Source organism: Oncorhynchus kisutch, linkage group LG9 (assembly GCF_002021735.2).
Source record: "Oncorhynchus kisutch isolate 150728-3 linkage group LG9, Okis_V2, whole genome shotgun sequence".
Taxonomy (NCBI): domain Eukaryota; kingdom Metazoa; phylum Chordata; class Actinopteri; order Salmoniformes; family Salmonidae; genus Oncorhynchus; species Oncorhynchus kisutch.
The window spans coordinates 37,271,815-37,296,026 of NC_034182.2; the positions used below are offsets into that span (position 1 = coordinate 37,271,815).

Below are 24,212 nucleotides of genomic sequence, written 5' to 3' on the forward strand. Positions count from 1 at the left end.
CTATCCCCTCCTCAGTCTCTCTCTCTCTCTCTATCCCCTCCTCAGTCTCTCCTCTCTCGCTCTATCCCCTCCTCAGTCTCTCTCTCTCTCGCTCTATCCCCTCCTCAGTCTCTCTCTCTCTCGCTCTATCCCCTCCTCAGTCTCTCTCTCTCTCGCTCTATCCCCTCCTCAGTCTCTCTCTCTCTTCTCTATCCTCTCCTCAGTGTCTCTCTCTCTCTATCCTCCTCAGTCTCTCTCTCCTCTCCTCAGTCTCTCTCTCTCTCTCTATCCTCTCCTCTTTCTCTCTCTCTATCCCCTCCTCAGTGTCTCTCTCTCTCTCTCTCTCTCTCTCTCTCTCTCTCTCTATCCTCCTCCTCAGTGTCTCTCTCTCTCTATCCTCTCCTCAGTGTTCTCTCTCTCTATCCTCTCCTCAGTGTCTCTCTCTCTCTATCCTCTCCTCAGTCTCTCTCTCTCGCTCTATCCCCTCCTCAGTCTCTCTCTCTCTCGCTCTATCCCCTCCTCAGTCTCTCTCTCTCTCGCTCTATCCCCTCCTCAGTCTCTCTCTCTATCGCTCTATCCCCTCCTCAGTCTCTCTCTCTCGCTCTATCCCCTCCTCAGTCTCTCTCTCTCTCTCTATCCTCTCCTCAGTCTCTCTCTCTCTATCCTCTCCTCAGTCTCTCTCTCTCTCTATCCTCTCCTCAGTCTCTCTCTCTCTCTTCTATCCTCTCCTCAGTCTCTCTCTCTCTCTCTATCCTCTCCTCAGTCTCTCTCTCTCTCTCTATCCTCCCTCAGTCTCTCTCTCTCTCTATCCTCTCCTCAGTCTCTCTCTCTCTCTATCCTCTCCTCAGTCTCTCTCTCTCTCTCTCTCTCTCTCTCTCTCTCTATCCTCTCCTCAGTCTCTCTCTCTCTATCCCCTCCTCAGTCTCTCTCTATCCCCTCCTCAGTGTCCTCTCTCTCTCTCTCTCTCTCTCTCTTCTATCCTCTCCTCAGTCTCTCTCTCTCTCTATCCTCTCCTCAGTCTCCCTCTCTCTCTCTCTCTATCCTCTCCTCAGTCTCTCTCTCTCTCTCTCTCTATCCTCTCCTCAGTCTCCCTCTCTCTCTATCCCCTTCTCAGTCTCTCTCTCTATCCCCTCCTCAGTGTCTCTCTCTCTCTCTCTCTCTCTCTCTCTCCTCTCTCTCTCTCTATCCTCTCCTCAGTCTCTCTCTCTCTCTCTATCCCTCCTCAGTCTCCTCTCTCTCTCTATCCTCTCCTCAGTCTCTCTCTCTCACTCTATCCCCTCCTCAGTCTCTCTCTCTCTCTATCCCCTCCTCAGTCTCTCTCTCTCTCTATCCTCTCCTCAGTGTCTCTCTCTATCCTCTCCTCAGTGTCTCTCTCTCTAATCCTCTCCTCAGTGTGTCTCTCTCTCTATCCTCTCCTCAGTGTCTCTCTCTCTATCCTCTCCTCAGTGTCTCTCTCTCTCTATCCTCTCCTCAGTGTCTCTCTCTCTCTATCCTCTCCTCAGTCTCTCTCTCTCTATCCCCTCCTCAGTGTCTCTCTCTATCCTCTCCTCAGTCTCTCTCTCTCTATCCCCTCCTCAGTGTCTCTCTCTATCCTCTCCTCAGTCTCTCTCTCTCTCTATCCCCTCCTCAGTGTCTCTCTCTCTATCCTCTCCTCAGTCTCTCTCTCTCTATCCTCTCCTCAGTCTCTCTCTCTCACTCTATCCTCTCCTCAGTCTCTCTCTCTCTCTATCCCCTCAGTCTCTCTCTCTCTCTATCCTCTCCTCAGTGTCTCTCTCTCTCTCTATCCTCTCCTCAGTGTCTCTCTCTCTCTATCCCCTCCTCAGTCTCTCTCTCCTCTCTATCCTCCTCAGTCTCTCTCTCGCTCTATCCTCTCCTCAGTGTCTCTCTCTCTCTATCCTCTCCTCAGTGTCTCTCTCTCTATCCTCTCCTCAGTGTCTCTCTCTCTATCCTCTCCTCAGTTCTCTCTCTCTCTATCCCCTCCTCAGTCTCTCTCTCTCTATCCTCTCCTCAGTGTCTCTCTCTCTCTCTATCCTCTCCTCAGTGTCTCTCTCTCTCTCTATCCTCTCCTCAGTGTCTCTCTCTCTCTCTATCCTCTCCTCAGTGTCTCTCTCTCTCTATCCTCTCCTCAGTGTCTCTCTCTCTCTCTATCCCCTCCTCAGTGTCTCTCTCTCTCTCTATCTCTCCTCAGTGTCTCTCTCTCTCTCTATCCCCTCCTCAGTGTCTCTCTCCTCTCTATCCTCTCCTCAGTCTCTCTCTCTATCCTCTCCTCAGTCTCTCTCTCTCTCGCTCTATCCCCTCCTCAGTCCTCTCTCTCTCTCTCTCTATCCTCTCCNTCTCTCTCTCTCTCTCTATCTCTCCTCAGTCTCTCTCTCTCTCTATCCCCTCCTCAGTCTCTCTCTCTCGCTCTATCCCCTCCTCAGTCTCTCTCTCTCTCTCTATCCTCTCCTCAGTCTCTCTCTCTCTCTATCCCCTCCTCAGTCTCTCTCTCTCTATCCCTCTCCTCAGTGTCTCTCTCTATCCTCTCCTCAGTCTCTCTCTCTCTCTCTCTATCCTCTCCTCTTTCCTCTCTTCTCTATCCCTCCTCAGTGTCTCTCTCTCTTCTCTATCCTCTCCTCAGTGTCTCCTCTCTCTCTCTATCTCTCTCAGTGTCTCTCTCTCTCTCTATCCTCTCCTCAGTCCTCTCTCTTCGCTCTATCCTCTCCTCAGTCTCTCTCTCTCTCTCTATCCTCTCCTCAGTCTCTCTCTCCTCTTCTTATCCTCTCCTCAGTCTCTCTCTCTCTTCTATCCTCCCTCAGTCTCTCTCTTCTCTCTCTATCTTCCTCAGTCTCTCTCTCTCTCTCTATCCTCTCCTCAGTCTCTCTCTCTCTCTCTATCCTCTCCTCAGTCCTCTCTCTCTCTCTCTATCCTCTCCTCAGTCTCTCTCTCTTCTCTATCTCTCCTCAGTCTCTCTCTCTCTTCTCTATCCTCTCCTCAAGTCTCTCTCTCTCTCTCTATCCTCTCCTCAGTCTCTCTCTCTTCTCTTCTATCCTCTCCTCAGTCTTCTCTCTCTCTCTATCCTCTCTCAAGTCTCTCTCTCTCTCTCTATCCTCTCCTCAGTCTCTCTCTCTCTCTCTATCCTCTCTCAGTCTCTCTCTCTCTCTCTATCCTCTCCTCAGTCTCTCTCTCTCTCTATCCTCTCCTCAGTCTCTCTCTCTCTTCTATCCTCTCCTCAGTCTCTCTCTCTCTCTCTATCCTCTCCTCAGTCTCTCTCTCTCTCTCTATCCTCTCCTCCAGTCTCTCTCTCTCTATCCTCTCCTCAGTCTCTCTCTCTCTATCCTCTCCTCCAGTCTCTCTCTCTCTCTTTATCCTCTCCTCCAGTCTCTCTCTCTCTCTTTATCCTCTCCTCAGTCTCTCTCTCTCTCTCTATCCTCTCCTCAGTCTCTCTCTCTCTCTCTATCCTCTCCTCAGTCTCTCTCTCTCTCTATCCCCTCCTCAGTCTCTCTCTCTCGCTCTATCCCTCCTCAGTCTCTCTCTCTCTCTCTATCCTCTCCTCAGTGTCTCTCTCTCTCTATCCCCTCCTCAGTCTCTCTCTCTATCCTCTCCTCAGTGTCTCTCTCTATCCTCTCCTCAGTCTCTCTCTCTCTCTCTATCCTCTCCTCTTTCTCTCTCTCTCTCTATCCCTCCTCAGTGTCTCTCTCTCTCTCTATCCTCTCCTCAGTGTCTCTCTCTCTCTCTATCCTCTCCTCAGTGTCTCTCTCTCTCTCTATCCTCTCCTCAGTCTCTCTCTCTCGCTCTCTATCCTCTCCTCAGTCTCTCTCTCTCGCTCTATCCTCTCCTCAGTCTCTCTCTCTCTCTCTCTATCCTCTCCTCAGTCCTCTCTCTCTATCCTCCTCCTCAGTCTCTCTCTCTCTCTCTATCCTCTCCTCAGTCTCTCTCTCTCTCTCTATCCTCTCCTCAGTCTCTCTCTCTCTCTCTATCCTCTCCTCAGTCTCTCTCTCTCTCTCTATCCTCTCCTCAGTCTCTCTCTCTCTCTCTATCCTCTCCTCAGTCTCTCTCTCTCTCTCTCTATCCTCTCCTCAGTCTCTCTCTCTCTCTCTATCCTCTCCTCAGTCTCTCTCTCTCTCTTATCCTCTCCTTCTCTCTCCTCCTCTCCTCTCTCTCTCTCTTCTCTCTATCCTCTCCTCAGTCTCTCTCTCTCTCTATCCTCTCCTCAGTATCTCTCTCTCTCTCTATCCTCTCCTCAGTATCTCTCTCTTTCTTTATCCTCTCCTCCAGTCTCTCTCTCTTTCTTTATCCTCTCCTCCAGTCTCTCTCTCTTTCTTTATCCTCTCCTCCAGTCTCTCTCTCTTTCTTTATCCTCTCCTCCAGTCTCTCTCTCTTTCTTTATCCTCTCCTCCAGTCTCTCTCTCTTTCCTTATCCTCTCCTCCAGTCTCTCTCTCTTTCTTTATCCTCTCCTCCAGTCTCTCTCTCTTTCTTTATCCTCTCCTCCAGTCTTCTCTCTTCTTTATCCTCTCCTCCAGTCTCTCTCTCTTTCTTTATCCTCTCCTCCAGTCTCTCTCTCTTTCTTTATCCTCTCCTCCAGTCTCTCTCTCTTTCTTTATCCTCTCCTCCAGTCTCTCTCTCTTTCTTTATCCTCTCCTCCAGTCTCTCTCTCTCTCTTTATCCTCTCCTCAGTATCTCTCTCTCTCTCTATCCTCTCCTCAGTATCTCTCTCTCTCTCTATCCTCTCCTCAGTCTCTCTCTCTCTCTATCCTCTCCTCAGTCTCTCTCTCTCTCTATCCTCTCCTCAGTCTCTCTCTCTCTCTATCCTCTCCTCAGTCTCTCTCTCTCTATCCTCTCCTCCAGTCTCTCTCTCTCTATCCTCTCCTCCAGTCTCTCTCTCTCTCTTTATCCTCTCCTCCAGTCTCTCTCTCTCTCTTTATCCTCTCCTCCAGTCTCTCTCTCTCTTTATCCTCTCCTCCAGTCTCTCTCTCTCTCTTATCCCCTCCTCAGTCTCTCTCTCTCTCTTTATCCTCTCCTCCAGTCTCTCTCTCTCTCTTTATCCTCTCCTCCAGTCTCTCTCTCTCTCTTTATCCTCTCCTCCAGTCTCTCTCTCTTTCTTTATCCTCTCCTCCAGTCTCTCTCTCTTTCTTTATCCTCTCCTCCAGTCTCTCTCTCTTTCTTTATCCTCTCCTCCAGTCTCTCTCTCTTTCTTTATCCTCTCCTCCAGTCTCTCTCTCTTTCTTTATCCTCTCCTCCAGTCTCTCTCTCTTTCTTTATCCTCTCCTCTCCAGTCTCTCTCTCTTTCTTTATCCTCTCCTCCAGTCTCTCTCTCTTTCTCTTTATCCTCTCCTCCAGTCTCTCTCTCTTTCTTTATCCTCCTCTCTCTTTAATCTCTATCCTCCCAAGTCTCTCTTTATCCTCTCCTCCAGTCTCTCTCTCTCTCTCTCTCTCTCTTTATCCTCTCCTCCAGTCTCTCCTCAGTCTCTCTCTCTCTCCTTATCCTCTCCTCCAGTCTCTCCTCAGTCTCTCTCTCTCTCCTCTCCTCAGTCTCTCTCTCTCTCTCTCTCTCTCTCTCTATCCTCTCCTCAGTCTCTCTCTCTCTCTATCCTCTCCTCAGCGTCTCTCTCTCTCTATCCTCTCCTCAGCGTCTCTCTCTCTCTCTCTATCCTCTCCTCAGCGTCTCTCTCTCTTTCTCTCTATCCTCTCCTCAGCGTCTCTCTCTCTCTCTCTCTATCCTGTCCTCTATCTCTCTCTCTCTCTATCCTGTCCTCAGTCTCTCTCTCTCTCTATCCTGTCCTCAGTCTCTCTCTCTCTATCCTGTCCTCAGTCTCTCTCTCTCTATCCTGTCCTCAGTCTCTCTCTCTCTATCCTGTCCTCAGTCTCTCTCTCTCTATCCTGTCCTCAGTCTCTCTCTCTCTATCCTGTCCTCAGTCTCTCTCTCTCTATCCTGTCCTCAGTCTCTCTCTCTCTATCCTCTCCTCAGTCTCTCTCTCTCTATCCTCTCCTCAGTCTCTCTCTCTATCCCCTCCTCAGTTTCTCTCTCTCTCTCTATCCTCTCCTCAGTGTCTCTCTCTCTCTCTCTCTCTCTCTCTCTCTCTCTACCCCCTCCTCAGTCTCTCTCTCTCTCTATCCTCTCCTCAGTCTCTCTCCCTTGCGGTATTGTTTAATCCTCATGTTTTTTAGTTATGGTGGCTTAACAGGAAAGGTTGTGAGTGTTTGTATTGAGTCTTCCCTGAGCTCGCACCCCAGGCAGTGATGTGATGCTTGGCATTGCTGGGTGGCACATGCTCGCACTGATGCCAAGCTCCGCGAGAGAGGGGCTGTACACACACACACACACTGTTTTCTCAATGATTAAATGGTTGTTTGAAAGATGAGTTCATATATAGTTCCTCAGACCACACACTGGCACCTAGGTGTTGATTATGGGATCTGTGTGTGTGGGGGTTTAAATTCAGCGTGACATGATGATGCTGGTATTTGTCATTAGGGAGTAAATGTAGCCAGTGCTGGCAGCTTCTTCTAAATCTCTACTCTCTCCCTCCCACCGTCTCCAAACCAGTCACTAACACTCCCAGGTTTTCCATCTCTCTCTCTCTCTCTCTCTCTCTGTTGTAAATAATCACGATCACAAGGAAAACCTTTCCTAGAAGTCCACAAGCCTGCTCTTACCACAGTTCATCAAATCTCTAGCTGTGGATTTTTCCTACCACCCATGTCTACACAAAGGTATGAGTGAGAGGTTGGGTAATTACAGGGTGAGAGAGAGAGAGAGACCGAGAGAGAGACCGAGAGAGAGACTGAGAGAGAGACCGAGAGAGAGACCGAGAGAGAGAGAGAACACAACCCCTCCATGCCCCAACGGGTGTTCAGCGCTCGTAGATTCATCAGCTATTCTGCACGCTGGTACACTCAGACGAGAGTGCTCTGAAATCGGAGTAGATTGCCAGAGTTAATTTACGAACGCACCCTAAGCAAAGGGATCTGACTAGGGCATGCTGACCCGACCGGACTTGTCGCGTGCGCAAGCGCCGCAAAATAAATGTAGAAATCCATGTTATTTAATTATCGCACCCACACTGCTCGCATGCGCCAACGAGCGTCTGCTACGCAAAGGGATAAAATAGAAGTCATTCCTATTTCTGACACAGATTGTGTGTTCCTGGTGTTCTTTCACCTCTCATCTACCACCAATACATCATGTCACCTCTCATCTACCACCAATACATCATGCCACCTTTCATCTACCATCAATACATCATGTCACCTACCACCAATACATCATGCCACCTCTCATCTACCACCAATACATCGTGTTACCTCTCATCTACCACCAATACATCAATACATCATGTCACCTACCACCAATACATTGTGTCACCTCTCACCTATCAATATCAAACACATTTCCCCAAGCTAAAGGTTAACCTAATTTCTACTGTGATAAAGCCGGCCTCCCTGAGACATTTGGCTTCAATGGGTTTCATTCGGACATTTGTGACCCTACCGCTGACACTAAATGTGGAAGACTGTTGGAAGCCTCTTGATATTGCTTTTAGGGGGCTTTTACATGCAACACATTCAATTGGTAGACAATGATCCCCCCCTCAAGTCACCGCACCCCCTGGATGGCTGACAGACTTGACCTCCGACCCGGGGGGGCGGGGGTTGGTCTTAATGAAGTCCTCGTCTGTCGTCAGACGAACAGAGCAGAGCACAGGGGACACCAATCAAAGCCCTGCACCCTGACCATTAGGATGACAAGTCTGAGTCCTCAGGATGTTGTGTTCAGTGTAATACCAACAGGAATAATGTGTGTGTGTTTTTCAACTGATTATTAGCTAAGAGATGGGCAGGTGCTGTCATGACTGTCACCAGAGCTTGGTGAGGATTTGGAGATTAGAGGCCCCCACTGTCATCGATGTTGTTCAACCACATTTAGGCTTTTCTGAGCCCCTCCAGTCTACCACACAGTCACAGAAATTAGCCAAGCTAGATGTCTTGTGTTGATGACTCACCATTGGTGTTCTTTCATTTGGGTAACGCGTTGTTCTGAAGAATCGGATCGTATGATGCCATGCAGTGTGTTAGTACGTTTCTCTGCAACAGCATCGCTACTCTCTCCTACTGACTCTGATGCTCTCTGATGATCAAGGACCCTAACTTATCTTGTCAGTGTCTGTCTGCTTCCTATTGAACCTCTAAAAGCATGAGGAAGTTATTGTGCCAAACCCAGCATTGACCTTCTCGTGCTAAACCTACGTCTGTGTGTGTGTGTGTGTGTGTGGGGTGGTTTTTCAGAATGTCATTCAGCCTGCCATGCACTGTGAGGTAGGGGAAGTACAGCCAGGTCAGTCATCATACAGTGACACTAGTGACTTATTGACCCCGCTTTACATAAATGACTGTCATCGTCTTTTACCCTGGTGACCTTGTGCACCGCTACGGATGCTTGGTGGACAGTCCACTGCTCATACACTTCCCGGTGCAGTAGATGGCAAGAAGCATTCATTCATATCCTTACTAGGTCCAGGTGGGAGTTTTGGCCGGAGGAAACGGTGGTGATCTCACTCTCACTTCCTGTTGGAAAAGAGAGAGTCAGGACTTCCTGTTGGAAAAGAGAGAGTCAGGACTTCCTGTTATTATGAAGGCCTGAGTATTTTTTTTTTATGTGGAACTGCCGTTTGGCTTGATTAGTTGTGTTAAAATGGAAGTACATAGGCCTAGTGACCTATGGTGGTGCTGCCCTCTGCTTGCCAGGACTATTGGCAGGTCCACAGACGCACCAAGTCAGAGTCAGGATCCTTTGGTTCTTCTGTGGGATGTTACATTGATCCCCAGCGAAGACCACATGCACTAGGTTGTTCTGCTTGGTCAATACGTTCTCCCCAGCTGTGTACATTCCAACACTTCTGTGTTTTATTTCCCTGTCCTAATTAACTGTATATAGACTGAAGAACATCAACACTGTCTGGCTGGGGAAGTTGTCTCTGTGTAAATGAACTCCCAAAAAAGCAGAATGTACTGCAGACTCAACCAGTTGTAGTGAGGAGGCGGGAGGAAGCGAGAGAGTGATAGCGGAGGGAGAGAAACAGAAACCCCAGTTTGGACAGAGCTTCCTTTTCCTCTATTCTCCTCCTCTCTGAAGAGGTGGAAATGTCACCAACAGACCAGACATCTATTTTTTATTCTTATTTCCTTTCTTCCCCATCTCTTCCTCCCTCCAGTGTCCACCAGACGGGGTTAGCCTGTTTTGCTGCACTCGTCCAGACAGAAAAATAAAAAGAGGCATTTTATGTCTGTCTCGACGTACGCTAGCTAGCGCTCTTGGGGTCGTCAAGCGTTTTGATTGACAGCTGGCTATTTTTAATCCCTGTGTGCCATTGGGCCTCTGAGGCCAGGAAGTGAACCCAGCTGGCTGAAGGACAGAAAGGCAGACCTCTTTCTGAATAAAAGTGTAAATGAAGGTATGATAGCCTAGTGGTTAGAGTGTAGGGGCGGCAGGTAGCCTAGTGGTTAGAACGTTGGGCCAGTAACCAAAAGGTTGCTATATCGAATCCCCGAGCTGACAAGGTAAAAATCTGTCGTTCTGCCCCTGAACAAGGCAGTTTAACCCACTGTTCCTAGGCCGTCATTGTAAATGAAAATGTGTTCTTAACTTATTTGCCTAGGTAAAACAGGTGTAATTTTTTTAAAATAAAATTGATAGGCCAGACAGTCTACCTCCACCTCACTAATCTTCACTAATGTAAATAGGTTTTGGACCTCTGACACGCTGAGTGTGTTCCACCCCTTTTCTTGTTATTTTCTTAGCTGATGCTTGTGGTGGTTCACTAGGCCTATTTAAAGATTGCGCTGGAAAATCCCCCACACAAATAAGCGATCAAGCAAACCAATAAATGGTGTGTGTGTGTGTGCAGTCTGTACATAGAACTGTGAAGACACGGCTGTGGTTTTTCCTGGAACTTGGTTTTCACACTAAGCGCTGCGATGGCCAGACACACCATCTCTAAGCTATGCCTCAGAGAGATAGCAATGTCATGACGTTTCCCTCTTTGGGTACAGCGAGCACCTCTCTGCTGCGACCTCAGGTCGTAAATTCCTGGTGGAGATTATCTCCTCATGGCCACAGTATAGAGAGGCGTGAAGTTTCATAGAGGGAACAAAGGAATTTCTTCCACCTCACAGAACTTGAGGTCCGAACAACATTTATGTTCTGGAGAAGGCATAAAAGATCGGTGAAGAATCCAGCTACGAACTGGTCCGTTTGGTACAATTTTGTGAAACTCATGGGAGACAATACGGCCACATTAACGCTGTTTATATAATAGCCTCAGTTATGAGGCTTGCATCTAATTGCTGTACAGGATGAATGAGGAAAAATTTAACTATTTGTGAAATTATGGGATGCTATGTAATTATGTAATGTGAGAGAATTGTATTTCTGTGTAAAGTTTCACTTAAGTCACTGGCACGCCTGGCGTCACGAGACAGCCTTTTTCTGCTCTTCCGAATAAAACCCCCACCTTGAGAATTTCTCATGTTTCTCTCAATTACGATAGGACAAGGTTTGCAGACCAGCCTGCTGAATCTTTTAACCATCCCACGTGGTTAAACTCTTAGACTATCGATACCGACAGAATAAGAACAAATCTTTGATATTAATTACTAGTCTGCAGCTAGGAATTCGGTATCATTGAACTTGAAGAACGACAACCGCCGAAACATCTATTCAACAACCACATCGCTGAATGTTACTCTGAAGTATCCATTCTGACCACGGCAGAGAGAGGGAGAGAGAGAGAGAGAGACGAACAATTCTACAAAAGAAACTAACTTTTCACCAGCGATCAAGACGACACACTGAGCTTAAATATATATATATTGATGGCAATTGTTCCCGAATGAGTGAGTGTTCATGTGCAAAGGATTAACATTTCAATTGTTATAATTATCAACTCTGTAGTGACTCAGTTGACCCCCCACTCCCCATTTGTCTAACAAGCCGCGATACCGGTTTAGCCCACTAGGGGCACATTCTCCTATCATTTATTGAAACCATATTTACTTTGTGTGTGTGTGTGTGTGTGTGTGTGTGCACTTCTGTGATTATTTATTTAATTTTGTTAAATCATTTATTTGTTAACTGATGTATGGATGACTCATAGTGAAGACTGGGTTCGTGCAGATAACCAACCATTTACAACGTTTGAAATGAGACTAACTTGAGAGAAAGAATAATTGAGTAATCAGAAGACTAATTGATCAGATATTTAAAATATCTGAAAAGTTGTATTAGGAAAATTATAACTTTTGTAATCTGAATATTTTCCTCTGTGCCCCGACTTCCTAGTTAATTACAGTTACATGATTAATCAGTTTAATCGCGTAATAATAATTGCAGAGTGTCATTTGATAAAATAAGTCTTCAGTTTAATGATGCCGAAGACACGACAGCAACAAAGCTGAAATCTCTACCAATCTCCATTTGAGATGCACCTTTTCTGTGCTTTCTCCAATGTCTCCTTTTTGTGTTTTTGAAACCAGTTTTATACCAGAGAAGTTTAGAGAGATATTTACAATGTTATCACCGTAGCTGGCCTGAGCATGATGCTGATATTTAGGTAAGTGTTTGTGGTGATGATTGCAGCGAAGTTTGACCATGGTGTTGAGCAAGCCTTTAGCCTTCTGTAAAGCAGGAACTTGCCTGTTTTATTCTTTAGAAAGATAAGCTTCAAGATTCAAGTTTTTAGCTTTCTTTAATAATCCAGAAAGTCAACTATTATTTCTGGTCTCTTTAACTCATTGTCTATTTCTGTTCTTCTCCCTTCTTTCTCTGTCCTCTTTCTCTCCACATTCAAATATCTCTCTTGCAATTATCTCCTCTCATCTTATAGAGGCGCCCCCCCCCCCCTCTCCCAGGACTGGGTGGGGATAAGGGAGAGAAGGACACAGGGATGCAAACTAGTCACCTTTTGGCGAAATTCGCCGTTCTGTATCCAAAATAGGTGAACTATGTGATTTGTGTAGATCTGATGAGAAGAGTTTGGGTGGGGGGGCTTTGGGTGACTACTGACTGGATGCCAACGAGTGATGTGCTCAGCCAATCAGGATGCTAAGAGCAGTCCCAGAGCAGGGCCTTACAGGATGCTAAGAGCAGTCCCAGAGCAGGGCCTTACAGGATGCTAAGAGCAGTCCCAGAGCAGGGCCTTACAGGATGCTAAGAGCAGTCCCAGAGCAGGGCCTTACAGGATGCTAAGAGCAGTCCCAGAGCAGGGCCTTACAGGATGCTAAGAGCAGTCCCAGAGCAGGGCCTTACAGGATGCTAAGAGCAGTCCCAGAGCAGGGCCTTACAGGATGCTAAGAGCAGTCCCAGAGCAGGGCCTTACAGGATGCTAAGAGCAGTCCCAGAGCAGGGCCTTACAGGATGCTAAGAGCAGTCCAGAGCAGGGCCTTACAGGATGCTAAGAGCAGTCCCAGAGCAGGGCCTTACAGGATGCTAAGAGCAGTCCCAGAGCAGGGCCTTACAGGATGCTAAGAGCAGTCCCAGAGCAGGGCCTTACAGGATGCTAAGAGCAGTCCCAGAGCAGGGCCTTACAGGATGCTAAGAGCAGTCCCAGAGCAGGGCCTTACAGGATGCTAAGAGCAGTCCCAGAGCAGGGCCTTACAGGATGCTAAGAGCAGTCCCAGAGCAGGGCCTTACAGGATGCTAAGAGCAGTCCCAGAGCAGGGCCTTACAGGATGCTAAGAGCAGTCCCAGAGCAGGGCCTTACAGGATGCTAAGAGCAGTCCCAGAGCAGGGCCTTACAGGATGCTAAGAGCAGTCCCAGAGCAGGGCCTTACAGGATGCTAAGAGCAGTCCCAGAGCAGGGCCTTACAGGATGCTAAGAGCAGTCCCAGAGCAGGGCCTTACAGGATGCTAAGAGCAGTCCCAGAGCAGGGCCTTACCGTATACAGAAGATACTGTAGATGGATGGATGAAGGGGGAGGAGTTATCCTTGGTGTTCTAGGTTCAGACTGCTAATACGTCAAGTTTCCCCCTGTGATGCCCTGGCAGTGTTGATACATTACCCCCTGTGATACCTGGGCAGTGTTGTGATACATTACCCCCTGTGATACCTGGGCAGTGTTGTGATACATTACCCCATGTGATGCCCTGGCAGTGTTGATACATTACCCCCTGTGATACCCTGGCAGTGTTGATACATTACCCCCTGTGATACCCTGGCAGTGTTGATACATTACCCCCTGTGATACCCTGGCAGTGTTGATACATTACCCCCTGTGATACCCTGGCAGTGTTGTGATACATTACCCCCTGTGAAGCCCTGGCAGTGTTGATACATTACCCCCTGTGATACCTGGGCAGTGTTGTGATACATTTCCCCTTGTGAAGCCCTGGCAGTGTTGATACATTACCCCCTGTGATACCTGGGCAGTGTTGTGATACATTACCCCCTGTGATACCCTGGCAGTGTTGATACATTTCCCCCTGTGATGCCCTGGCAGTGTTGATACATTACCCCCTGTGATACCCTGGCAGTGTTGATACATTACCCCCCCGTGATACCCTGGCAGTGTTGATACATTACCCCCTGTGATACCCTGGCAGTGTTGATACATTACCCCCTGTGATACCCTGGCAGTGTTGATACATTACCCCCTGTGATACCTGGGCAGTGTTGTGATACATTACCCCCTGTGAAGCCCTGGCAGTGTTGATACATTTCCCCCTGTGATGCCCTGGCAGTGTTGATACATTACCCCCTGTGATACCCTGGCAGTGTTGATACATTACCCCCGTGATACCCTGGCAGTGTTGATACATTACCCCCTGTGATACCCTGGCAGTGTTGATACATTACCCCCTGTGATACCCTGGCAGTGTTGATACATTACCCCCTGTGATACCTGGGCAGTGTTGTGATACATTACCCCCTGTGAAGCCCTGGCAGTGTTGATACATTACCCCCTGTGATACCTGGGCAGTGTTGTGATACATTACCCCCTGTGATACCCTGGCAGTGTTGATACATTACCCCCTGTGATACCCTGGCAGTGTTGATACATTACCCCCTGTGATACCCTGGCAGTTTTGATACATTACCCCCTGTGATGCCTGGGCAGTGTTGTGATACATTACCCCCTGTGATACCTGGGCAGTGTTGATACATTACCCCCTGTGATACCTGGGCAGTGTTGATACATTACCCCCTGTGATACCCTGGCAGTTTTGATACATTACCCCCTGTGATACCCTGGCAGTTTTGATACATTACCCCCTGTGATACCTGGGCAGTTTTGATACATTACCCCCTGTGATACCTGGGCAGTGTTGTGATACATTACCCCCTGTGATACCTGGGCAGTGTTGTGATACATTACCCCCTGTGATACCTGGGAAGTGTTGCGATACATTACCCCCTGTGATACCTTGGCAGTGTTGATACATTACCCCCTGTGATACCTGGGCAGTGTTGATACATTACCCCCTGTGATACCCTGGCAGTGTTGTGTTAAAAGAAATAGCTTGAGAAGAAAACGTTGTGTTGGTAGGATAGGAATGACTGTGATGTGTTCCTATGATGTCATTGTGGTAAAATAAACGGGTCTCTTTTCTGGCGTGACTATAGCTGTGACATCACGTGCTTAAAGGCTGTTTTCACAGGTGACTTATTTATGTGAAATGTTTTGCGGCTCATGTTTCAAAGTTTAAGGTGAGATCACCTGGTTTAGCATTTCTCTCTCTCTCTCAATTCAATTTCAATTCAATTTAAGGGGCTTTAATTGGCATGGGAAACAAATGTTTACATTGCCAAAGCTAGTGAAGTAGATAATAAACAAAAGTGAAATAATTTGTATTGTTTAACAGCAACCATTACACCACTCACAAAAGTTCCAAAAAGAATAAAGCCATTTCAAATGTCATTATGTCTATATACAGTGTTGTAACAATGTGCAAGTAGTTAGTGGTGTTTCTTCTACACTGGTTGCCCTTTTCTTGTGGCAACAGGTCACAAATCTTGCTGCTGTGATGGCACCTTGTGGTATTTCACCCAGTAGATATGGGTCAAAATTTGATTTGTTTTCGAATACTTTGGATCTGTGTAATCTGAGGGAAATATGTCTCTCTAATATGGTCATACAGTTGGCAGGAAGTTAGGAATTGCATCTCAGTTTCCACCTCTTTTTGTGGGCAGTGTACACATAGCCTGTCTGCCTATGGCGACCTTTCACTCGCTCTCTCCCCCTCTATTTCTTTCTCTCTCTTCTCCCTCATCTCTCCTTTCTCTTCTCCCTCATCTCTCCTTTCTCTTCTCCCTCATCTCTCCTTTTCTCTTCTCCCTCATCTCTCCTTTTCTCTTCTCCCTCATCTCTCCTTTTCTCTTCTCCCTCTCTCTTCTCCCTCATCTCCCTCTTTCTCTCTCCCTCTCTCTTTTCTCCCTCATCTCCCTCTTTCTCTCTTCCTCTCTCTCTTCTCCCTCATCTCTCCTTTCTCTTCTCCCTCATCTCTCCTTTTCTCTCTCCCTTCTCTCTCTCTTTCTCTTTCTCTCTCTTTCTCTCTCTCCCTCTCTCTTTTCTCCCTCAATTCCCTCTTTCTCTCTCCCTCATCGCCACCTTTCTCTCTTCTTTCTCTCTCCCTCTCTCTTCTCCCTCATCTCTCCCTTCTCTCCCTTCTCTCTTCCTCTCTCTCCCTTCTCTCTCTCCCTCTCTCTCTCCCCCTCTCTCTCCTCCCTCTCGCTCTCTCTTCTCCCTCATCTCTCCCTTCTCTCTCTTTCTCTCTCTCTCTCCCTCTCTCTTTTCTCCCTCAATTCCCTCTTTCTCTCTCCCTCATCTCCACCTTTCTCATTTCTCTCTCCCTCTCTCTTCTCCCTCATCTCTCCCTTCTCTCTTCCTCTCTCCCTCATCTCTCCCTTCTCTCTTCCTCTCTCCCTCATCTCTCCCTTCTCTCTTCCTCTCTCCCTTCTCTCTTCCTCTCTCCCTCATCTCTCCCTTCTCTCTTCCTCTCTCTTCTCTCTCATCTCTTCCTCTCTCTTCCTCTCTCTTCTCTCTCATCTCTCCCTTCTCTCTTCCTCTCTCTTCTCTCTCATCTCTCCCTTCTCTCTTCCTCTCTCTTCTCTCTCATCTCTCCCTTCTCTCTTCCTCTCTCTTCTCTCTCATCTCTCCCTTCTCTCTTCCTCTCTCTCTTCTCTCTCATCTCTCCCTTCTCTCTTCCTCTCTCTCTTCTCCCTCATCTCTCCCTTCTCTCTTCTTCTCTCTCTTCTCCCTCATCTCTCCCTTCTCTCTTCCTCTCTCTCTTCTCCCTCATCTCTCCCTTCTCTCTTCCTCTCTCTCTTCTCCCTCATCTCTCCCTTCTCTCTTCCTCTCTCTCTTCTCCCTCATCTCTCCCTTCTCTCTTCCTCTCTCTCTTCTCCCTCATCTCTCCCTTCTCTCTTCCTCTCTCTCTTCTCCCTCATCTCTCCCTTCTCTCTTCCTCTCTCTCTTCTCCCTCATCTCTCCCTTCTCTCTTCCTCTCTCTCTTCTCCCTCATCTCTCCCTTCTCTCTTCCTCTCTCTCTTCTCCCTCATCTCTCCCTTCTCTTCCTCTCTCTCTTCTCCCTCTCTCTCTTCTCCCTCTCTCTTCTTTCTCTCTCCCTCTCTCTCTTCTTTCTCTCTCTTCTCTCTCTCTCCCTCTCTCTTCTCCCTCATCTCTCCCTTCTCTCTCTCTCTCTTTCTATCTCTTCTCCCTCAATTCCCTCTTTCTCTCTCCCTCATCTCCACCTTTCTCTCTTCCTCTCTCTCTTCTCCCTCATCTTTCCCTTCTCTCTTCCTCTCTCTTCTCCCTCATCTTTCCCTTCTCTCTTCCTCTCTCTTCTCCCTCATCTCTCCCTTCTCTCTTCCTCTCTCTCTTCTCCCTCATCTCTCCCTTCTCTCTTCCTCTCTCTCTTCTCCCTCATCTCTCCCTTCTCTCTTCCTCTCTCTCTTCTCCCTCATCTCTCCCTCCTCTCTCTCTTCTCCCTCATCTCTCCCTTCTCTCTCTTCCTCTCTCTTCTCTTTCCCCCTCTCTTCTTTCTCTTCTCCCTCATCTCTCCCTTCTCTCTCTTCCTCTCTCATCTCTCCCTTCTCTTCCTCTCTCTCTTCTCCCTCATCTCTCCCTTCTCTTCCTCTCTCTTCTCCCTCATCTCTCCCTTCTCTTCCTCTCTCTTCTCCCTCATCTCTCCCTTCTCTCTTCCTCTCTCTCTCTTCTCCCTCATCTCTCCCTTCTCTCTTCCTCTCTCTCTCTTCTCCCTCATCTCTCCCTTCTCTCTCCCTTCTCCCTCTCTCTCTTCTCTCCCCTCCCTTCTCTCTCCTCTCTCTCTTCTCCCTTCTCTCTCCCTCTCTCTTCTCCCTTCTCTCTCTTTCTTTCCCTCTCTCTCCCTTATCTCTCTTTCTTTCCCTCTCTCTCCCTTCTCTCTCTCCCTTCTCTCTCTCTCCCTTCTCTCTCTCTCTCTCTCTCCCTTCTCTCTCCCTCTTTCTCTGTGTTAAGGTGTCCGTCCTTGCCAACTGTCTGTGTTTGGCCACTGTGTCACATGGTCTCATGCTGCTGCAGCCGCCTCTCTGTGTCTGTAACCAGGTGTGCTTTTTCATCTCCTACCTGGTGTGTGTGTGTGTGTGTGTGTGTGTGTGTGTGTGTTTAGCTGCGTACTCAAGTTTTGGTCTCTTTCTCTGCAGGAAGTTTGGGGAGCGCCCTCAACCACAGCGCCTAACAAGGTGAGTACACACACACACACACACATTTCAGTATGCTTGTTTTATTCACAGACAGTTCAACAGGGCTTGTTATGATTAGGGGTGAGATGAGGCCAGGAGACTGGTCTCAGCAGTGTTAGGTCTGTGGGTCCTTTGGTCAGTCAGCCTAGAGAGAGAGAGAGAGAGAGAGGAGGATATTTGTGTGTGTGCCTGTCAAATCAAATCAGATTTTATTGGTCACAGACACGTGGTTAGCAGATGTTATTGTGAGTGTAGCAAAATAATTTTGCTTCTAGATCCGACAATGCAGCAATATCTAACAGGTAATATTTAAAAATTCCCCAACCAAATCTGATATCGCTCTGTGTGTACGTATGCATGCCACTCCAAGGGGAAAATGAGCGGTTGAGCATTCTCTGGAACATACAAGCGTAGTTTTGGAGGGGGCCCTGGCCTCTCCCCCTCTTGATCTCCCTCATCTTCATTCACTGAACACTTGTTACCGACGATTGGGAGAAAGACACTGTGGTGAGTTTAGCGATGTTGTCTATAAAAGGTGTGTGTGTGTGTGTGTGTGTGCGGCTGTGTGTGTGTGTGTGTGCGGCTGTGTGTGTGTGTGTGTGTGTGTGTGTGCGGCTGTGTGTGTGTGTGTGTGCGGCTGTGTGTGTGTGTGTGTGCGGCTGTGTGTGTGTGTGTGTGCGGCTGTGTGTGTGTGTGCGGCTGTGTGTGTGTGTGCGGCTGTGTGTGTGTGTGCGGCTGTGTGTGTGTGTGCGGCTGTGTGTGTGTGTGTGTGTGTGCGGCTGTGTGTGTGCGGCTGTGTGTGCGGCTGTGTGTGTGCGGCTGTGTGTGCGGCTGTGTGTGTGTGTGTGTGTGTGCGGCTGTGTGTGTGTGTGTGTGCGGCTGTGTGTGTGTGTGCGGCTGTGTGTGTGTGTGTGTGTGTGTGCGGCTGTGTGTGTGTGTGTGTGTGTGTGTGTGTGCGGCTGTGTGTGTGTGTGTGTGTGTGTGCGGCTGTGTGGTGTGTGTGCGGCTGTGTGTGTGCGCTGTGTGTGTGTGTGTGTGTGTGTGCGGCTGTGTGTGTGTGTGTGTGTGTGTGCGGCTGTGTGTGTGTGTGTGTGTGCGGCTGTGTGCGTGTGCGGCTGTGTCTGTGTTGCGGTTACCCCATAGCGTGGCCCTGTTGATTTTAGTTTGGCAGTGACTGGGACAGCTAAAAGCCAGGATCCTCCAGGGGCTGCTAAGTCTCGGGTCCTTCAGGGCCCCACTGTCAGCCAGGCTGTTCCACTGTTCGGCTGATACAAAACACACTGTAGGCTGCTTGAAATGCTGCCTGGCTTGGTTGCAGGGGAAACTTCAGAGACACTTGAGACTCATTCTGAAAATGACAATCTATAATATATGCTGTGAGATCTGACTCAATTTTACACTCACCTGTAGGCTAAGTGAATGTAGGCTGTATTTACTGTCATGTGATTTTAATGAACTAGAATGTGCCTGACGTCACAAATGAACTTGACATGGGGGGGGGGGGGGGGGTTCAGTTTCCTCTGTGAGTCAATTCTCAGCCCATTGTGCCTTAATGACATGCTGACTGATGTGACTGTTGATGTTTTCATTTAACCCACGGGTCCTGGGTTGAGGACACGTGTCATGTCCCCTTTGGGACTCGAGGACTCTTTGTGTTTCCTGTGTGTGTGTACCTTTTTGACTTTGTGTGTGTTTGCATGTGTGTGCCCACATTTGACCCTGTGTGTGTGTGCCCACATTTGACCCTGTGTGTGTGTGCCCACATTTGACCCTGTGTGTGTGTGCCCCTCCCTGTCCTAGCCAGCTGCTGGTGCCCCTCCCTGTCCTAGCCAGCTGCTGGTGCCCCTCCCTGTCCTAGCCAGCTGCTGGTGCCCCTCCCTGTCCTAGCCAGCTGCTGGTGCCCCTCCCTGTCCTAGCCAGCTGCTGGTGCCCCTCCCTGTCCTAGCCAGCTGCTGGTGCCCCTCCCTGTCCTAGCCAGCTGCTGGTGCCCCTCCCTGTCCTAGCCAGCTGCTGGTGCCCCTCCCTGTCCTAGCCAGCTGCTGGTGCCCCTCCCTGTCCTAGCCAGCTGCTGGTGCCCCTCCCTGTCCTAGCCAGCTGCTGGTGCCCCTCCCTGTCCTAGCCAGCTGCTGGTGCCCCTCCCTGTCCTAGCCAGCTGCTGGTGCCCCTCCCTGTCCTAGCCAGCTGCTGGTGCCCCTCCCTGTCCTAGCCAGCTGCTGGTGCCCCTCCCTGTCCTAGCCAGCTGCTGGTGCCCCTCCCTGTCCTAGCCAGCTGCTGGTGCCCCTCCCTGTCCTAGCCAGCTGCTGGTGCCCCTCCCTGTCCTAGCCAGCTGCTGGTGCCCCTCCCTGTCCTAGCCAGCTGCTGGTGCCCCTCCCTGTCCTAGCCAGCTGCTGGTGCCCCTCCCTGTCCTAGCCAGCTGCTGGTGCCCCTCCCTGTCCTAGCCAGCTGCTGGTGCCCCTCCCTGTCCTAGCCAGCTGCTGGTGCCCCTCCCTGTCCTAGCCAGCTGCTGGTGCCCCTCCCTGTCCTAGCCAGCTGCTGGTGCCCCTCCCTGTCCTAGCCAGCTGCTGGTGCCCCTCCCTGTCCTAGCCAGCTGCTGGTGCCCCTCCCTGTCCTAGCCAGCTGCTGGTGCCCCTCCCTGTCCTAGCCAGCTGCTGGTGCCCCTCCCTGTCCTAGCCAGCTGCTGGTGCCCCTCCCTGTCCTAGCCAGCTGCTGGTGCCCCTCCCTGTCCTAGCCAGCTGCTGGTGCCCCTCCCTGTCCTAGCCAGCTGCTGGTGCCCCTCCCTGTCCTAGCCAGCTGCTGGTGCCCCTCCCTGTCCTAGCCAGCTGCTGGTGCCCCTCCCTGTCCTAGCCAGCTGCTGGTGCCCCTCCCTGTCCTAGCCAGCTGCTGGTGCCCCTCCCTGTCCTAGCCAGCTGCTGGTGCCCCTCCCTGTCCTAGCCAGCTGCTGGTGCCCCTCCCTGTCCTAGCCAGCTGCTGGTGCCCCTCCCTGTCCTAGCCAGCTGCTGGTGCCCCTCCCTGTCCTAGCCAGCTGCTGGTGCCCCTCCCTGTCCTAGCCAGCTGCTGGTGCCCCTCCCTGTCCTAGCCAGCTGCTGGTGCCCCTCCCTGTCCTAGCCAGCTGCTGGTGCCCCTCCCTGTCCTAGCCAGCTGCTGGTGCCCCTCCCTGTCCTAGCCAGCTGCTGGTGCCCCTCCCTGTCCTAGCCAGCTGCTGGTGCCCTCCCTGTCCTAGCCAGCTGCTGGTGCCCCTCCCTGTCCTAGCCAGCTGCTGGTGCCCCTCCCTGTCCTAGCCAGCTGCTGGTGCCCCTCCCTGTCCTAGCCAGCTGCTGGTGCCCCTCCCTGTCCTAGCCAGCTGCTGGTGCCCCTCCCTGTCCTAGCCAGCTGCTGGTGCCCCTCCCTGTCCTAGCCAGCTGCTGGTGCCCCTCCCTGTCCTAGCCAGCTGCTGGTGCCCCTCCCTGTCCTAGCCAGGTCTCCCTGTCCTAGCCAGCTGCTGGTGCCCCTCCCTGTCCTAGCCAGCTGCTGGTTTTATTTTATTATTATTTATTTATTAATAATAATTTATTATTTATTTATTTAACTAGGGCAAGTCAGTTAAGAACACATTTTTATTTACAATGATGGCCTAACCCGGACGACGCTGGGGTGGGGGGAGGGGTCAGGGTGATTCCACTCTATTCTGGTGTAGCTAGACACTGTGACAGATACACTGGACAGATTCCACTCTGCTCTGCCTTATCTGTAGCCAGGCTTAACTCCACACACGCAGACACATCATTACTGACCCCCACTTTGCCCTTTGTCTCTGTCTATCTGTCTGTCAATCTCTCTGCCGGTGGCACACAAAGCTATACCACTAGTCTATAGCTTTCTGTTGTATACCACTAGTCTATAGCTTTCTGTTGTATACCACTAGTCTATAGCTTTCTGTTGTATATACCACTAGTCTATAGCTTTCTGTTGTATACCACTAGTCTATAGCTTTCTGTTGTATACCACTAGTCTATAGCTTTCTGTTGTATACCACTAGTCTATAGCTTTCTGTTGTATACCACTAGTCTATAGCTTTCTGTTGTATATACCACTAGTCTATAGCTTTCTGTTGTATATACCACTAGCCTATAGCTTTCTGTTGTGTATATACCACTAGTCTATAGCTTTCTGTTGTGTATATACCACTAGTCTATAGCTTTCTGTTGTATACCACTAGCCTATAGCTTTCTGTTGTGTATATACCACTAGTCTATAGCTTTCTGTTGTGTATATACCACTAGTCTATAGCTTTCTGTTGTATATACCACCACTCTTATTTTCAATGACGGTCTAGGAACAGTGGGTTAACTGCCTTGTTCAGAACGACAGATTTTTTACCTTGTCACCTCGGGGATTCCATCTTGCAACCTTTCGGTCACTAGTCCAACACTCTAACCACTAGGCTACCTGTCGGCTGCAACATAACAAAATGTGGAAAAAGTCCATGGGTCTGAATACTTTCCGACTGGTCATGGTGTTGGTCTATAGGTTAATTAGAATAATTTAGTGGAATTAAATTGGCACTAGTGTACAGTATATTAGTTATTTATCACACACGTACAGTATACAGATACAGAGCCTTTGAGATCAAATCTGTCAGACATCAGGAGCGCATTTTAAAAAGCATACTTCATTGTTTGAAACCTGGACGTTTTAATACCATATTATGAGGCGTGTCTTACCTTACTTAATAGTAGTATCCTATTAGATGATCAAAATGTCTAAATTACATCGGTCGCATGAAACCACTTTCATGTGCAGTACCCTTTTTAGACAATGCTGTTTTCCCGCCAATTGCATTATGGAAGGAACATTCAGATGTAGCCTACTGCCTTGTGTGCATTGCTGCGCTTATCATGTGAAGAAATAATAGTTTTATCAGAATTTTAATTTGATGTATTCCTACTGGTTGTATGAATTTGGGATCTATTGTCCCACAACTAATTTAAAATGTTGCTGGTCAAATGGCCAGCGCCTCATTTCCTTAACAGAAACGTGTATGTGTGTAAATATGATGTGTGAATGCTGGTTGAACTTGGCCTTGTGCAGTCTGGCCCCTCCAGGGGTGTAATAGATTAATGGTGCTGCCTTCACACACACCACGACAACAACCACATCTTAACCAGCAGTCGCCCTCCAGGACTGTCAGTATGAACTTGTGAACCAAGAAGGTTCTGGAACATGGGACAACAGTCTTACTATAGGACCAATCATTTGTAACCAGGATTGAAATGCATTCATTGGTTTTTGACAAAGATCGGCTTTTGGAATATTCTATTGTTTTTGTGGAGAACAGTCCTGTTACACTCTAATCCTACTTTAACTATCAACTAGTGATGTGTGGGGGGGGGGGGGGGGGAGGGGGGGGGGTTGAATATTATTTTTTGCACTAGTTTGCTGAACCTCCACCGAAACCTGTATTTTTTTTTTCTCCATCTTTTAAAATGATTTCCATAACTGATCAAAACTGGTTTTCTCATGGCTCTCTCTGGTTCTTGTGCAGCAGACATACGATGAGCAATATGTTTGGAAAATCGAATTGTAATAAAATCACAGTATCAAATCTCAATACATATAGAATTGTGAGAATCTCAATATATATCCTATCTGCAACTAAGTTTTTTGCGATAATATCGTATCATAAGGTCCCTGGCCCAATTCCCAGCTCTACAATCAACCAGTGCTTGTGAGGTGTAAAAAACATAGAGGCTATTTTCTACTCTAGATGCTGCAGCTCACTCTTTTCTCTCTTTCTTTCGTTCTTTCTTGGTTAGCTCCGAGGCCATCTCCGCCAGTCAGCTCTGATCCAACAACAAGTAGGGTAGTTTACTTCCAGTCATCCACAGGGCAGCAGCCATATTTGTGAAGTGGCAACAACGCACTGATGTGAGTCTTAACCCACGCACTTCCTCAAAAGTCTCATCTTTAGGGTGGAATCTGGAACTTTAATTTCCCCTACCCCGGCAACACAAGGTACTAGCTACAAACACAACGGACCAACGAGAAAAACAAACTACAAAATAGCTTCGCCAGTATGACAGCTCAGGTTTTTTTTCCTTTTTTCCCCCCTTCTAGAAGTTGTTACTTAGGCACAGATCCAGGATGAGCCTAGCTACCACATATCCAAATTGTGATCATTAGGCAGGGAAGTGCAAAACTGTCCTCAGACCAGTGTCTAGGGGTCAGGTTAATACCGCATCGCTTTTCCACCTTAGTCTGATGTCAGCCTCACAACAGGAAGGTCACAATCCGTATCAGTGGTGTCCAATGACACCCTGTGAGCATGACATGACCGTGTTCTGAGCTGAGCGAGTGTGTTCCCCTGTAATCAGTCAGGGGTGTGTGCGTGTGTGTGTGTGTGCACGCCCAGTGCCATGCCAAAGCAACATGTAGAAATATCAGTGGAGATCACTAGCATCAGATGATTATAGGCACCGCAGAGTGGTGTCCGTCAGATGACTATAGGCACCGCAGAGTGGTGTCCGTCAGATGACTATAGGCACCGCAGAGTGGTGTCCGTCAGA

The 24,212-nt window shown here is 48.9% G+C and overlaps 1 protein-coding gene across 1 annotated transcript in view; it reads left to right on the forward strand.

Moving 5' to 3' along the window:
• Nucleotides 1–24,212, forward strand: part of rbpjb (recombination signal binding protein for immunoglobulin kappa J region b) — an 89,445-nt gene that overhangs the window by 33,488 nt on the left and 31,745 nt on the right. Inside the window, 1 exon segment of the mRNA XM_031832569.1 lies at nt 17,632–17,670. Within this exon segment, the coding sequence (XP_031688429.1) occupies nt 17,632–17,670 (39 nt within the window).